Source organism: Pimephales promelas, chromosome 8 (genome assembly GCF_988280905.1).
Source record: "Pimephales promelas chromosome 8, fPimPro1.hap1.1, whole genome shotgun sequence".
NCBI classification, from domain to species: Eukaryota; Metazoa; Chordata; class Actinopteri; order Cypriniformes; family Leuciscidae; genus Pimephales; species Pimephales promelas.
In genome coordinates, this window is record NC_142776.1 from 27,442,527 (window position 1) to 27,457,044 (window position 14,518).

The window sequence follows — 14,518 nt, forward strand, 5'->3', positions numbered from 1 at the left end:
TACAATTAAACCAACAAACTCTTCAAGTTTTTCAAGAATTCTATGAAACCATAGCGTGGCGGCTAGAATCTTTCAGTCTCAACCACAGCCGGTTGCTGCTCCTCTCTGCTGCTTCAGATAAGTTCTTTACTGTGCGACGCAACCCTTGGCCACTGTTGTAGAGTGTGCCACAAAACCTTGACAACCCACTTCCACTGGATAAACCTGGACTCTCCATCCTCGCTGTTCTGTTTCAGTGGCCAGATGAGCATATTGCAGTTTTTCCTCTCATATGCCTCATCTACAGCATCCTCCCATGGCACTGTTAACTCTATCAGTTGAACAACGCGTGCTGATCCAGACCACAAAACAATATCTGGTCGGAGGTTAGTGGTGGCAATCTCTGGTGGAAAAATAATCCGTTGATCAAGATCAGCCAGCATCTAGTCCCTAGCAGCTTCTAGTTGTCCTGGGCGAGAATTGGTATTAACACCTTTTCTTGGTGGTTGCTCGCCTGGACGGAGGAATATTGTCTTCTGCGTGTAATGTTTTGCTAGAACAGGCAGCAACTTATTGGTCATACTACACTTGCCTTCCAATGTTAAAGCCAAACATCGCAGTACTTGGTCATCATGGCGATATACTGTACATCAAGTAAACCGATATATTATATAATATTCAGGGGTTTAGGGAGTTGTCAGGCAAGGTTGTCCTTATTTTAGCTAAGATGTAACTGACTCCCTCAAGAACATTTTAGTCTACATTTAGAGGTAAATTGGTGATGAAAATAAGGATAGTAACAATAATTTGTAGCATTTATATAATGCTTTTCTTTGCACTCAAAGCACATTACAAGAGTCTCTTCAACCTTCACCAATGTGCAGTACACCTGGATGCTCAGCAAATGCCCAATGCCCAACACAGTTTATTGGAGAGGAGATACAATCAATTATTATGGGGATGATTAGGAGGACCGAGGCCAATGGGCAAATACATTAAAAATCCAAGGATGCCAGAGCACATTTTTCGAAGCACATTTTTGAAGGATTTTTAATGACATGGCCTCACTAACACCTCTTGCAGCAGCAACGTTGTTTTCCCAGGAGGTCTGCCATTCAGGAACTGACCAGGCCTTGCCATAGTGGGTAACATATTAATTATTTTTGGGTTATACACTCTTAAAAAGAGTTTAGTCATTATTTCTTGTACTCAGAACAAGAAAATGACGACTTTCCATTTTTCATATGGCAAAGGAAATGTGATAGCACACAGAAGAGCAAAAAGGAAACGTAAAATTCCTGTTGTTTCAATCATTGTGACAGCTTTAGTCACCGGAGGTCAGTAATATTAAGAGTTTTACACTCTACAAAACAGCTCAATTTTCCGTGATTTAGAGAAAATAGGCCTACATTTGCTTCAAATGTTTGTAGTAGGCCTAAATCTGAAATTTTCTTATCAAATGAAAACTAAATCTTTGTATCACCTCTTAAAATGTGCCTGTTCTCGATCACCAAGCCCAAACTTCAACCCTGTTCAACGTTATTGTAAATGTTTATATTATAAATTAAATATTTTTCTTGGATAGAATAATAGAGTAGCAGTGTGCGTGTGTCTTTAAGAGCTTGAGCTGCGGTCTGCTCTGCTGCTCTCATATACCTGACGCAGCTGAGGAGGCAGTGAGTGAGGGAAACCGCCACAAGCATCCTGCACCATGGAGGCGGTCACAGCACCAAAGCCATGGACATTATATGCACTTGGACACAGCTCGCTGTTTCCTATTTTAATGTTCATTTTAAGCCAATGTTGTCGGATAAGAGCAGATGACGGCGGCATTGAGGAACTTGCCACGGAGAAAGAGGCAGAAGAAAGTCACAGGCAGGACAGTGTGAATTTACTCACATTTATTTTGCTTTTGACTCTTACCATCCTCACAATATGGCTCTTCAAACACAGAAGAGTGCGCTTCCTGCACGAAACCGGACTGGCTATGATATACGGTGAGAATGAGTCTTTTTTGCGAAAGGCGTTAGACATCGGCTGCGTCTCAAAACCGTGCCGAGCTCGGCAGCATTTTTGACCGTTATAGTAACGCGTCATCAGAGCTAAATCATTTTTAATTCGCTTGTTTGTTTTGTGCATGTTTGTTTTTTTTGCCTACTTAGGCTGCTCATTAGGTTTTGAAACACAGCCATCATGTAAACCCTTAGCTAATCCTCACATGAATGAATGAGCCTGTGTAGCCTGCTAGCTTCAACGAGTGCTAATACAAAACCTTGTGGATCGAATGTCATGCCATTTCAATGTGGTGTTTAAGTATTGTAACGTATACTTCTGTTGTTTTCGTTAAAATTTGGTGAATGTAGCATAATAGCTGATGCATGCATTTGCCTATATGCAACCCACAGTTTTAAAATTGCATAATATTTAATGTTTAAGAAATTATACCACGTTTTCTCTTGGTCTCCTTTTTTAATTACCGTCTGTCATAAGTCCTGTTGAGTTCCTTCCTCATACTAGCTTTGTATAGTGTGACAGCTTTTGTATTTCAGGTTAGATCAGTCTACAGCAGCATTCTTGATTCTAGGAGTCGTCACTATTTGTAAGCTCTAATTTAAAGGAATAGTTACCCCACAAAATACATTCGTGTTGCTTCAAACCTTTTTTTTTCAAACCTTTTTTTCTTTTTGCTGTGGAACTCAAAAGGAGTTTTTTTTTTTACATAATTGTACTGGTTGCTTGCCACGGATTTGCAATGAATGGTAACTGAATCTTATAGCTTCAGAAGAGACAATAAAGCATCATAAAAGAGATGCGAATCGTTCATATACTTGGTCTTTTGAAGCCTTTGAAGGAACAGGTCGAAATGTAAGTAATTTCTGAAGAGTTAGTTCACCCAAAAATATAAATTATGGGTAATTTTATTTTTTGGGTGAACTATCCCTTTAACTGAAAAACTTAGTATTCTTGAGAGAAGGAATGATGTCTGATCTCTATCCTCCTTTGAGTTGAATTTTTATTCAGATTATCCAGACAGGGGTGATTCCAGGCAATGGGAAATCAGAAAACTCGACTGGAAATCAATACTTGTTTAGAAAATATTAAGCGTGATTTAAAAAAATAGTTTACATGGATTGGACCACATGGTTTTGTTCTAACAAAAAAACAAACAAACAAAAAAAAAAAAACATCACCTAGGCATTTAACATTCTTTATTCTCAACACTAACATTGAGTGTGCGTGTCGGTTAACGTTCTCCGCATAAAATCTGTCTCTGTCATGGTTTCTTCTTAAAGAAACCCCTGATGTCCTGTTAGAGTGTCAAAATAAACAAACAAAAAAAACCATTAAGTATAAATAACACAGAGTTGCAACTTGCATATAGCTATGGTGTTAACGTTCTCACATTTTAAAGGGTTAGTTCACCCAAAAATGAAAATTAAGTCACCCCCATGCTGTACCACCCCGTAAGACCATCGTTCATCTTCGGAACACAAATGAAAATATTTTTGATTAAAGGGATGGTTGATTGCGATTTTATTTTTTTCATTTTAAAAATCAGGAAGTTTAATGCCTACAAAAACGACTCGATTGGGACAGCCGGGTTTTAGACGTCACTAACCCATACATTTGCATCAACCCTCCCTCTGGAATATGCAAAAGGATATGGCCATATTTCTGCTGCTCGTTGAGTGTGTTGTGTTCACCAGCTGTCAGGTCTTCTGTGTTCGAGCTTCCCATGGACGATGTAGTTCGTCAACAATGGATACAATTTATGTTTGATTATGTTCCTGAAAATGACTGTCGTAATTTAGCTCTCTGTGCTGCGCATTTATAGAAGTCTGCTTCCAGAATCTTCACGAACTCAATGCCGGATTCAACAAGAAACTGTTACTAAAACATGAAGCAGTTCCAACTTTAAAATCAGAGACAGCAGTTGTTGGGCCACAACCTGTAAGTAGGCTAAGACTTAATCTTTTTAAATGTATTTGCATGTATAATTCCAGACGTAGCCTTGTGTTTTATTTTTATCAAATGCCAACGTTAGCTTTATAGCCACTAGGCTACTAGTTATGCTATTTTGTGCTTACGACAAACGCGTACAAACATTATGCACTTGAATTTCGTATATGTACTAAAGTTTTAACGGTATTTTTCATGTATATATACTTTGTGACGTTATTTTCGATTTGATCAAGAATGTAAACCAATGCCAACGCTGTTTGTGTATATAGTAGCCAGTCAGTTCGATGCTATTGTGTAAAACAAACGTGTATATAAAGTTAAAAATATATTTGTAAATTACCATATAGAAATGTTTAGTAAGAGCCATATGTGGTGAGGGTCTGCTTGACTCTCTTCATTGGCGCTTTCTGGGTCAGATTCTGGCTCATACTGATACTGCAGTATCGACACCATTATGTACGTATTTGACAGGAACACACGTGCAACTTCGCCCGTAAAGGTAATGGGCGTGAACCTTCCGGACAACGTGCACTACAGTTTAGACAATCACAACACACCGGCCCAAACTAACCAATCTGAGCCCACTGCCTGTTTCTGAGGGATTGGTTTCATAGACTCAGGAAGTCGACCAGTCGTTCAAATGACAGAGGAGAAAGCGACTTACAATAAAGGTGAAATTTATGAAAAATAAGACTTTTTAAAAAAGAAAAACCACGAATACATGTTATATTGCACCCCATAAACACAATCATGCAAAAAAAAAAAAGCAGTAACCCCCCCTTTAAATCTGAGAGGGGGATCACTGCTACAAAGGCTCCTAAAGGATTGAAACTTGACGGCCCAGAAAGTCATTGAAGAAAATGTTTAAATATTCCATGTGACTACAGTGGCTCAACTATAAGTTTATCAAGCGACGAGAATACTTTTTGTGCGGAAATAAAACAAAAATAACGACTTTATTTGACTATTCCTTTTCTTCCTTCTGGACCTGAGACGAGAGTTCAAGATATTTCCACGACGCATGCACAAGAATTGCGCAAGAAGTACCAGAAAAATAACGCAATTCTCGTGCTCGTGCATGCGTCGTGGAAATCTCTTGAACTCTCGTCTCTACAGTCTTGAATTCTCGTGTGTTCTTCACTTAAGACAATTTTTGTCAGTCTTCAAATACTTTTGTGGTGCTGCTTATGCATTCTTTAGGAAGCTTGAATGGCTGTCTCTTTCCATGAGATGGTCCTCACTGCAGAACATGAAATCCAGGGGGAGGAGTTGGATCCAGATCCAACTCCTCCCACCTTACATATACCTAAACCTACCCATCTCAGCCCCCTGATCCCTAACCCCACCCTTAATCCTACCCATTTCCACCCATTAGATCTAGATCCAACTCCTCCCACCTTACATATACCTTAACCCAGTGTTTCCCAACCCTGTTCCTGGCGGCACACCAACACTGCGTGTTTTCTTTGTCTCCCTAATCAAACACACCTGACTCAACCCATCAGCTCATAATCAGGTGGGTTAATGAGCTGATGGGTTGAATCAGGTGTGTTTGATTAGGGAGACAAAGAAAACACGCAGTGTTGGTGTGCCGCCAGGAACAGGGTTGGGAAACACTGCCTTAACCTACCCATCTCTGCCCCCTGATCCCTAACCCCACCCCTAATCCTACCCATTTCCACTCATTAGATCTAGATCTAACTCTTCCCACCTTACATATACCTAAACCTACCCATCTTCGCCCCCTGATCCCTAACCCCACCCCTAATCCTACCCATCTCCACCCATTAGATCTAGATCCAACTCCTCCCACCTTACATATACCTAAACCTACCTATCTCCGCCCCCTGATCCCTAACCCCACTCCTAATCCTACCCATCTCCCTTTTGTTTTCCATGGAAGAAAGAATATTTATATGGATTTGGAATATGAGGGCGATTTAAATGATGAATGTTATAAAAATGTTTTTGGTGAACTACCTAGTCCAATAAGACAAGTGTGAAAAATCGAATGCCTTCAAGCGAGGTCAGCCAACACGTGTGTCTTCATGTCTTGTCTTCATTGAAAATGAAATCTTTCATCAGTGCATCCTTTGAAGTACAAAGCATTGCTTGGACATGAGAGAAAGGCTGGGTTAAATGTCATTTTCCGAATGGCTTATGGTTGTTGTTTTTGCTAGTTAGACTTACTGTATGTCTAACTAATTGGTGGGAATAATTTGTCTGATGATTTGGTTAAACCTTTCTTTGGCCAAGGTGCTTTAATAGGTGGTGCTCTCTTGTCCCCATGTTGAGACAAATCGAAGTGCCTACAGTATACGTGTGAATTTGCATTTGCTTCAGCATGCCATGAGACTTATTTCACTTTTGGTGTGAAAGCGTCTTTGCATTTGCCCCAAAATATAACTTTTTTTGTAATTAAAAACAAGCCCAGACCAGGTGAAAAAAATGTAACGGAAAAGTACCCCAACATATCGGTGCAAAACCAATCAATCGCTCAACGTCTAATTGTCAGCTGTTAACTAACGAATTAACTAAATGTTAACTAATCGAGAAAGTAGCACAGCTGCATTGTTTACTGGGGTTACCACAGGGTAATGCATTTCTGAGAGTGCACTTCTCATCTGTGTTGGGCTTGTTTACATCAGAGTGCACATTCCTCTTTGACACAAACAGCTGTGTTGTATAACCGGTTTATAACCGGTTGATGGAAAAGTATTCTTAAATGCATTCAAAAAATCGGACCAATTAGTAATAATTATTAATCACAGTATTTTGAAGTGCCCATGATAACAATACCATGCATGTTCATTATCCTGATATATCCTATTACAGTGTCGTCACATGTCTAGCCTCAACAGATTTCTGATGGATCATGTGATATTGACTGGAATGGCTGTTGAAAATTCAGCTTTGCCACCTCAGGATTAAATTGCATTTAAAAAAAAATTCCCATTAACAACAACAAAAAAAAAAAGTCATGCAGTCATGGTGAGCATCAAAAACTTTTTTTTTCAAAAAAACATTTTAAAAAAAAATCTTACCAACCCAAAACTTTTGAACGATAATCTACATATTTAAAAAAAAAAGTAAGAATTAGGAGCACAAATATAGACTATTTTATAAGTTTAAATTGTTGCTATACTCTCCTGATTTTTTTTTTTATGTGTCAAGGCTGTCAACTATCTCCATTTATATTACAGAAGTAATATAGAAAATGCTTCATGCTCTTGTTTCGGGATCTGGTTGTTTCTAATTTCCAGTTGGATTTTATTAATTTTGAATTTTCTTTTAAGCTGCTTCGCCTCTTTCCACACCCTCAAATAGGATCTTTTATATTCCTATTCATCAAATGGTCCATCAGAGCTTTCTCTAGTGTGTAATTAGCTTTGATGGTAATTTTCCTCCTTGTTAATCTGCTCCATTCTACTCCTTGCATCATTTTAAGATGAATCACTTACAAATGCAGCGCAGGTTTGACTTCAGCTGTTGTATATTGAACCTGTTTGGCTCAAGGTAATATTTTTTTCATATGGAATCAGGTTGACATGCTTTGCCTCACACAATGGAGACACCTGCTAACGTGCTGGGCAGATGGTAATTTTACAGTAGTTGTGTATACAGTGTGTGTGTGTGTGTGTGTTATATATATATATATATATATATATATATATATATATATATATATATATATATATATATATATATATATATATATATCACAGCATTTGGACTGGGCTGTTAGGGGCTTTCTGCTCTACCACAACCTTCTGTCCCTGAAGAACAAGAGATGCTGCCAGTAAAGGGTTGTAATTGTGTTTTCGTGTCTTTGTGTTATTGGTGCACTGTCTCTGGCATATTCAACAGTGCTGGGGAAGACAAACACTAAGCTGCATTAGCTGGATTCTGATTGGATGGGGGACATCCGAGGTCACTCATCGTCTTTGCCGGGTTCTAAACGTAGTGCTAACCCAAATACGAATGGCCTACACATGCTCATTTAAGCCTTGCTGCACAAAGCAGTATGTGTGTGCGTATATTTGTTTCTTTTTTTACCTTCAACTTAAGCTTCCGTATGTTTAGTTCTGTATGTTGAGTTTAGTGAATTGGTTTGTCTACACACCGATATTTTAGCTCTCGCGATTTGTGTGTCGTCACACACACACACTCACTCCTCCTCTTCCCTTTAATTCAGTTTCACTGTCTGCAGGCATTAGGCTTGCTGCTATACTGAAGAAGCTTTGTTTTAAACATGATTAAAACAACATTAATTCAATCATTTGTGATGTCTTCTTAGAATCACCTGAGCTTTGAATGGCTTATGACTTATGATTCTCAAACCACCAGAATATTATGTCATGATGCTGAAGGCATTGCAAGTACCAAATCCATGATTTCTATTTTTTGTGCCCATTAATTAAGGAATATGCTTTTTTTTTTTTTGTAGCCAAATAGTAGTAAGTAGTTCTGAGATTGGAAGTTAAATATGTTTCTGCAAAGAAACTTTCCGAGGCTTCCTTTCCAAATGGTGCCTGGATAGAATTAAATTAAGAAATTGGTTATTTTTAGGTGTGGAACAATATATTGTGCCACAATAAACCACCGCAATACAAAACTGCAACAATACGTATTGTGGATAGTGACAATATGTATCGTGGATAGTCCCCCCAAAATAAAAATTACTGTGGGAGAAAAACTTCACGTTTTCAGAGTTTTAGTGTCAGTACTACATTAAACTCCTATATATAATGTTGATTGTAATGTATAATAATGCAATGGGGAAATATTTGTGGGTTCTGATAATGCCAAATATCTGATGTTACCCGTAAAAAGTGGCCGACTTTATTTTAAATATATCTAGTCAGTGAAAGAGTGTGAGTATATTCATCTAAAATAATTCTGTATTTTCAGCTTCAGAATCATGAATATTTTTATTCTGGTGTCTCTATTGTCCTTGGGTTACAAGCACAAAGTCCAGGCCTATACATTTAAACCCACAATGTAATATCAAATTTAGAATTTTAATCAACGCTACGTTTTTTGTTAACCTTTTATTCCATATGTCTTGGAGTATCGCAATAATATCGTATCGTGAGTTCAGTATCGTGAAATGTGATATGAGGGTATCATTCCAAAGCTCATTACCAAAATGTGATTTCCTTTAAAAAAAATAACTTGGGGTTTATTTTTTAAAGAAAATCACATTTTGGTACTGAGCTTTGGAATGAAATTTGTGTTTATGTAATATTATATATTATATCTATAATATCTAGCCCAAGGTACTACAGAACCTTTAAAGGGTAGTTAAGCTGTTTGTAGGTATATAAACCAGGTACTGGTACTGCCCCAGTCAGGGGCAATTGTACCCCTAAAGGTAAAGTTTTTGGATTTATTTTGAGAGTGTGTGAACTGCAGTGCATTTAACACTTTAAATAGTGTTCAAATTCAACAGAAAAAAACAATTTCGGACCAAATTAGTTCTGTATAGACCTAGCTTTGATTAAAGTAATGTATTTTACCTGCTTATTCTGCTACATTGTATATTTTTGCCTCGGTTCTTGTTTTTTTTAGCACATGCTGTGTGTGCTGTTGGTTTCCTCTGGCACTTCAGTTCATTAGTATGGAAATACCCTCCAGCAGATTTGCCACAGCAGGCTCTCATCTCTCCTCCCTGTCACCACACAGAGACAAATCTGTTCATACTGAGCTTTTAAGAAGAAGAGTATAATTTCAGTGCCACTGCAAAAAATTGTTGCTTTGTTTCCAAACAAGGTTCCCTTTTAAACCCCCCTGAATGTGTGTGTGTGAGTGATTTATCTTCTGTGTGTCGGACAGGTCTGTTGGTGGGCGTTATTTTGCGGTATGGCATTCCCTCCACCAGCTACCATAATAAAACTCCTCCGAGTTGCACCCTGAAGGAAGGTCCTGTCAGCACGGTGCTCCTCAACGTTAGCGGAAAGTTCTTTGAGTACACGCTCAAGGGGGAGATCAACCTTAGAGAAATCCACAGTGTGGAGCAGAATGACATGTTGCGCAAGGTACATCAGCAACAATACACACACACACCTATAAAAACACTGCAGCAGAGGCTTGTCATAGAATGAAATTCCATTTCTGAAAATCCTCCTACTCAACAGTGTTATTGATTACTAAACTATCTAAATAGATTTTGTAAATTGAATTAAAGCTGAATTAATAAAATATAAAGATTAGATGAAACTCTTTAAAAAAGTTAAATGAAAATTATTGCTTTTATAACTAACTGAAATAAAATAAGTTGAAGTGCTAAAATAATTTCAATTAAATCAAAGTTAAATGAAAATTTTAAAAAAAGCCAAATGACAAAAGCACATCATAAAATTACTAAAACTTAAACTAAAATCGAAATGAAAACTGAAAATGTAACAATAAAAGCTGAATCAAAATATTAATAAATACTTAAGGGGCATGTGTTTTTTAAACTAAATTTATTTACATTATAAATACCCCCAGCCATAGATCTGATATAATACAACAGCAAACAGACAGCAGCTCATAAATAAAAATAGTAAATTATTGATTTGAAAGCTTAGCATTATGACAGAAACTAAAAAAGGACACCCCCCCCCCACCCCCCTCTATGTCTCATCTCAACTTCCTGTTTCAATAGAAAATGCATCAACACAGGATTGGCATTTGCAATGTGAAGTGATTTATGAGATATTTAACAAGATTAAATATAACATTTATTTTAAACATGTTTATTATATTTTAAATGTTTATAGAAATGTTTATATTAAATTTTATTTTGTTGCAGGTGACCTTTGACCCAGAGGTGTTCTTCAACATTCTGCTTCCTCCCATCATATTCCATGCTGGATATAGTCTCAAAAAGGTATGAGTGATATTGTGAGCAGGGTGTTTACCTTTTAAAAGATTTTTTTCTTGATTAGTAGAGCGTTCATACGTTAAGGTGCTGCTTTACCCCTTTACATTAAGAAATTTTAAGATATGATCTATTTTAAGGCAACCTGATCTCTGTTCTCTTTCCATTTTGCCTCAGTGGAAGGTTAACCGCACAAGAGAAGTGTGATAAAGACCAGATGCTAAAGATCATGAGTTACTAGGCTGGTCAAACCGCTCTTATACTGTATTAATCTGGCACCAAATTGTAATGCTGTATATTTAACATGGGAAAGCAGATTGTGACCTTTGTAGAATTTGTAAAGCCAGGTTTGGTTTTAGTGTTTAACGTTTGTGTTCCTCGTGTGGCTTACAGTGTTTCTTTGACCTTTTTATAGAAGCTTTTTGAGGGTAAACAGTATTGTCACACATACCTACACACAGAGGTAGTGTACAGAGGCATTGCTTATTATTCTGTCTGGTTTTACACTTTTTGGGATACTTTAAAATATGTCCTCTTGGATGAACTAGGTCTACAGTTTATTTGGCTGTAAAGTATACAGCAGTTTGACGTATTGAACACTCTACTTCTATTCTTAATTGTTTTCATTTTGTATCAAAATTAACTTGTCTTCTCTGACTTTCCATGTTCTAAGGACTCTTAGTCAAAGATATCCATAAAGTATACTCTACTAGGGCTGATAATCACGATTATTTTGCCCAAAAAAAAAAAAAATGAAGCACACATCAAGAGAATGTCAACTCTCACACAGGGTTTATTTTACCTCTCTGAGTTTCCTTTTATTGTATTTTTTTTTTGAATTCCATTTATTGTATTTTTTATCATATACATAACACAGTCTCATTATAAAAACTCATTATAAAAACCATAAGCTTCTCACAAAAGCTAAAACCGTGAAATTCCCAAATCTCAATATTAATTCCAATCATTCCAAATTATGTACATTTTGCTTCATTTGTAGCACAGAGGTTGCATATTAAGTGCATTTATCTAGCAACAACAATTGCAAACAAAATGAATTGAGATCCATGTTTGGATTTATTACAATTCATCACTGAGAAGGTTTCCTTGCAGATTTAGACGCAGCAAACACGTGAAGCAACACAAACTGGCTGTATATGACACTTTAAGTTGTGTTGTGTATATCCCACCCCATTCTTCTTACACGTCTCTCTGAACTCATTGGCCTTACTGGTACAGTGTATTCCTGGTTTAAATCCTATCTCACTGACAGGCAACAATACGTCACCCTCAAGGGGATCTGCTCTAATCTGGCGCCGGTCCTGCATGGCGTGCCACAAGGATCGGTCCTAGGCCCACTGCTATTTAATATTTACATGCTGCCACTTGGGATGATCGTCCGAAAGCATGGATTACACTTCCACTGCTATGCTGACGACACTCAGCTCTACATCAGCACTAAGCCTTCTACTTCGCTTCCACCAGTGCCACTTACTAACTGCCTGAAGGACATAAAGCACTGGCTGGACAATAACCTCCTCAAACTGAACAAAGACAAAACAGAACTCATGGTGTTCGCCCCGCTGTCACTTCTTAAAAAAGTTGATGACTTCACATTGGATGTGGATGGCTGTTCAATCTCTGCATCTCCTCAAGTACGCAACCTGGGCGTCATCATGGACTCCACTCTCTCCTTCCAACAACACATCAAAAACGTCACTAAAATTGCTTTCTACCATCTCAAGAACATCTCCAGACTCCGACAGTGCCTCACCAATTCTGTAGCTGAGGCCCTCATCCACTCATTCATCACCTCTAGACTTGACTACTGTAATGGTATCCTGCTCGGTCTACCCAGCAAAGCCACTGATAGACTTCAGTATGTGCAGAATTCTGCGGCTAGGATGCTCACACGCACAAAACTTGGTCTTCACATTACTCCTATCCTTACGAAGCTACATTGGCTGCCAGTAAAGTCCCGCATCAAATATAAAATCCTCCTCCTGACATACAAGTCCCTACATGGACTTGCACCCCAGTACATTATTGATCTTCTCCATTCCTACACTCCGTCACGGTCCCTGCGTTCTTCTGACAAGAACTTGCTTGTTGTCCCTAAGTCCAGGCTTAAGACATTTGGTGATAGAGCTTTCTGCGTTGGTGCTCCGTCACTCTGGAACAAACTTCCCCACGAGATCCGCTCTGCCTCATCACTCTCAACATTCAAAAATCAACTCAAAACACACCTCTTCACTGAGGCCTTTGGGCTCTAGCTGCCTCGGCCCCGTGCCTCCTCCTTAACTCCCCCCTTCCCATTTCATGTCCTTTGTTAAGCGTCCTTGGGTACTTTGAAAGGCGCTATATAAATTAAAGTTATTATTATTATTATTATTAAGTTGAGCAGAATATCACAATGGAGATCAATAAACTTCAACAAGCATGTTTCTCTGTTTTTTCAAGTCATATACCAGCAATATTGTGACGATTCTATTTAATGCTGAGTGAGCAGAGAGGCCCAGAGGAAGTGAGAGTGTGTGTTTGAGACAGAAGCACAAGGCTACATTGTTTCCTCCCTTTGTAAAACACTGGACTTTTTTTTTTTATGAGCTTTACAGAATGGAGGAAACAAGCAGCCCAGAGATTGTATGAACTTAGCCAGTAAATGAAATGTTTAGCAGTCCAAATATTCGCTTTGAGCATTTCTTTTGGTGTGAACAGGCCTTAAAGGGACACTTGATCCAAAAAAACCCAAAAAACTTCCCCCTCATAATGTTCCAAACCGGGGACTTTGGAAGTACTTCTTTTGTGTTTCGCAATCGCAAAAGAATGATAGTCATACAGACTTGTAAATAATAGATTTTTTTTTGTACTGAATTATCCCTATAATAAGTAACTGATGGGCTTGCATTAGATTTAAGAGCATTTACTCTGTAAAAGTGTTTGTTCTCTGATCCTCTTCTTTACCTTTAGTTTCATTCAGCTCACAGTACTGATTTACTCTCTCGCTATAAAATGGTTTCTTTTCCTGTCAAGAGCTGCTATAGATTTTTTCATGAATGATTTCATATTTGATCTCCCTAGCTGCTTGTTTTAATTAGTTAGACTGCAATTTAGTTTGGGTGGTAACATGGTTTCATTGTAAACAGACTGGTTTATCTGTATTTGCATCTCATTGATTGTTATCAGTTGCCATCTACTCCCTACACAGTCACAGAAAGACCGCAGTCGGTCCAGCAGTGCAGCCCTTTTAACAGGGAAAGAGAGAGGTTTATCATCAAATTAGCTTGTAGTTGCTGCGCTCTGTAGCAACAGTGACTCAGCATCTTGTGACTGATACTCACACAGGAAAAAAAATCTGCTCTGTAAATAAAAATAGAAGATTTATAAGACCTGTTTGTTTTGTCGTTCAAGACCAATTTTAATGATCAGACGTGATGGTCGGTTACACTTTATTTTACAGTATGTGTACTTGCCCAATAAAATACTGGTAATATTAGGTAACTACACGGATTACGATTAGGTTTAGGGATTGGTTCAGGGTTAATAACTAGTTATAACCAAGTTGTATTTGCTATAATAAGTACATATTATTTTTACATGGGGAACAGGACTTTAAAATAAAGTGCTACAGGATTGACTGTAAACATTTTTGAAAAGGATTTCTATTTTATATTAATGTTGTTCTTTAGAACTTTCTCAATATTTATCAAT

At 37.9% G+C, this 14,518-nt stretch overlaps 1 protein-coding gene across 2 annotated transcripts in view; it reads left to right on the forward strand.

The window, feature by feature from the left end:
• Positions 1-1,632: 1,632 nt before the first annotated feature.
• slc9a7 (solute carrier family 9 member 7) overlaps positions 1,633-14,518 on the forward strand; it is a 37,051-nt gene continuing 24,165 nt past the window's right edge. For both annotated transcript variants that reach the window (XM_039689479.2, XM_039689480.2), the window contains exons 1-3: positions 1,633-1,976; positions 9,778-9,980; positions 10,739-10,816. In XM_039689479.2, coding sequence (XP_039545413.1) covers positions 1,691-1,976; positions 9,778-9,980; positions 10,739-10,816 — 567 coding nt within the window. In that variant the 5' untranslated portion in view covers positions 1,633-1,690. The remainder of the gene's footprint in view (positions 1,977-9,777; positions 9,981-10,738; positions 10,817-14,518) is intronic.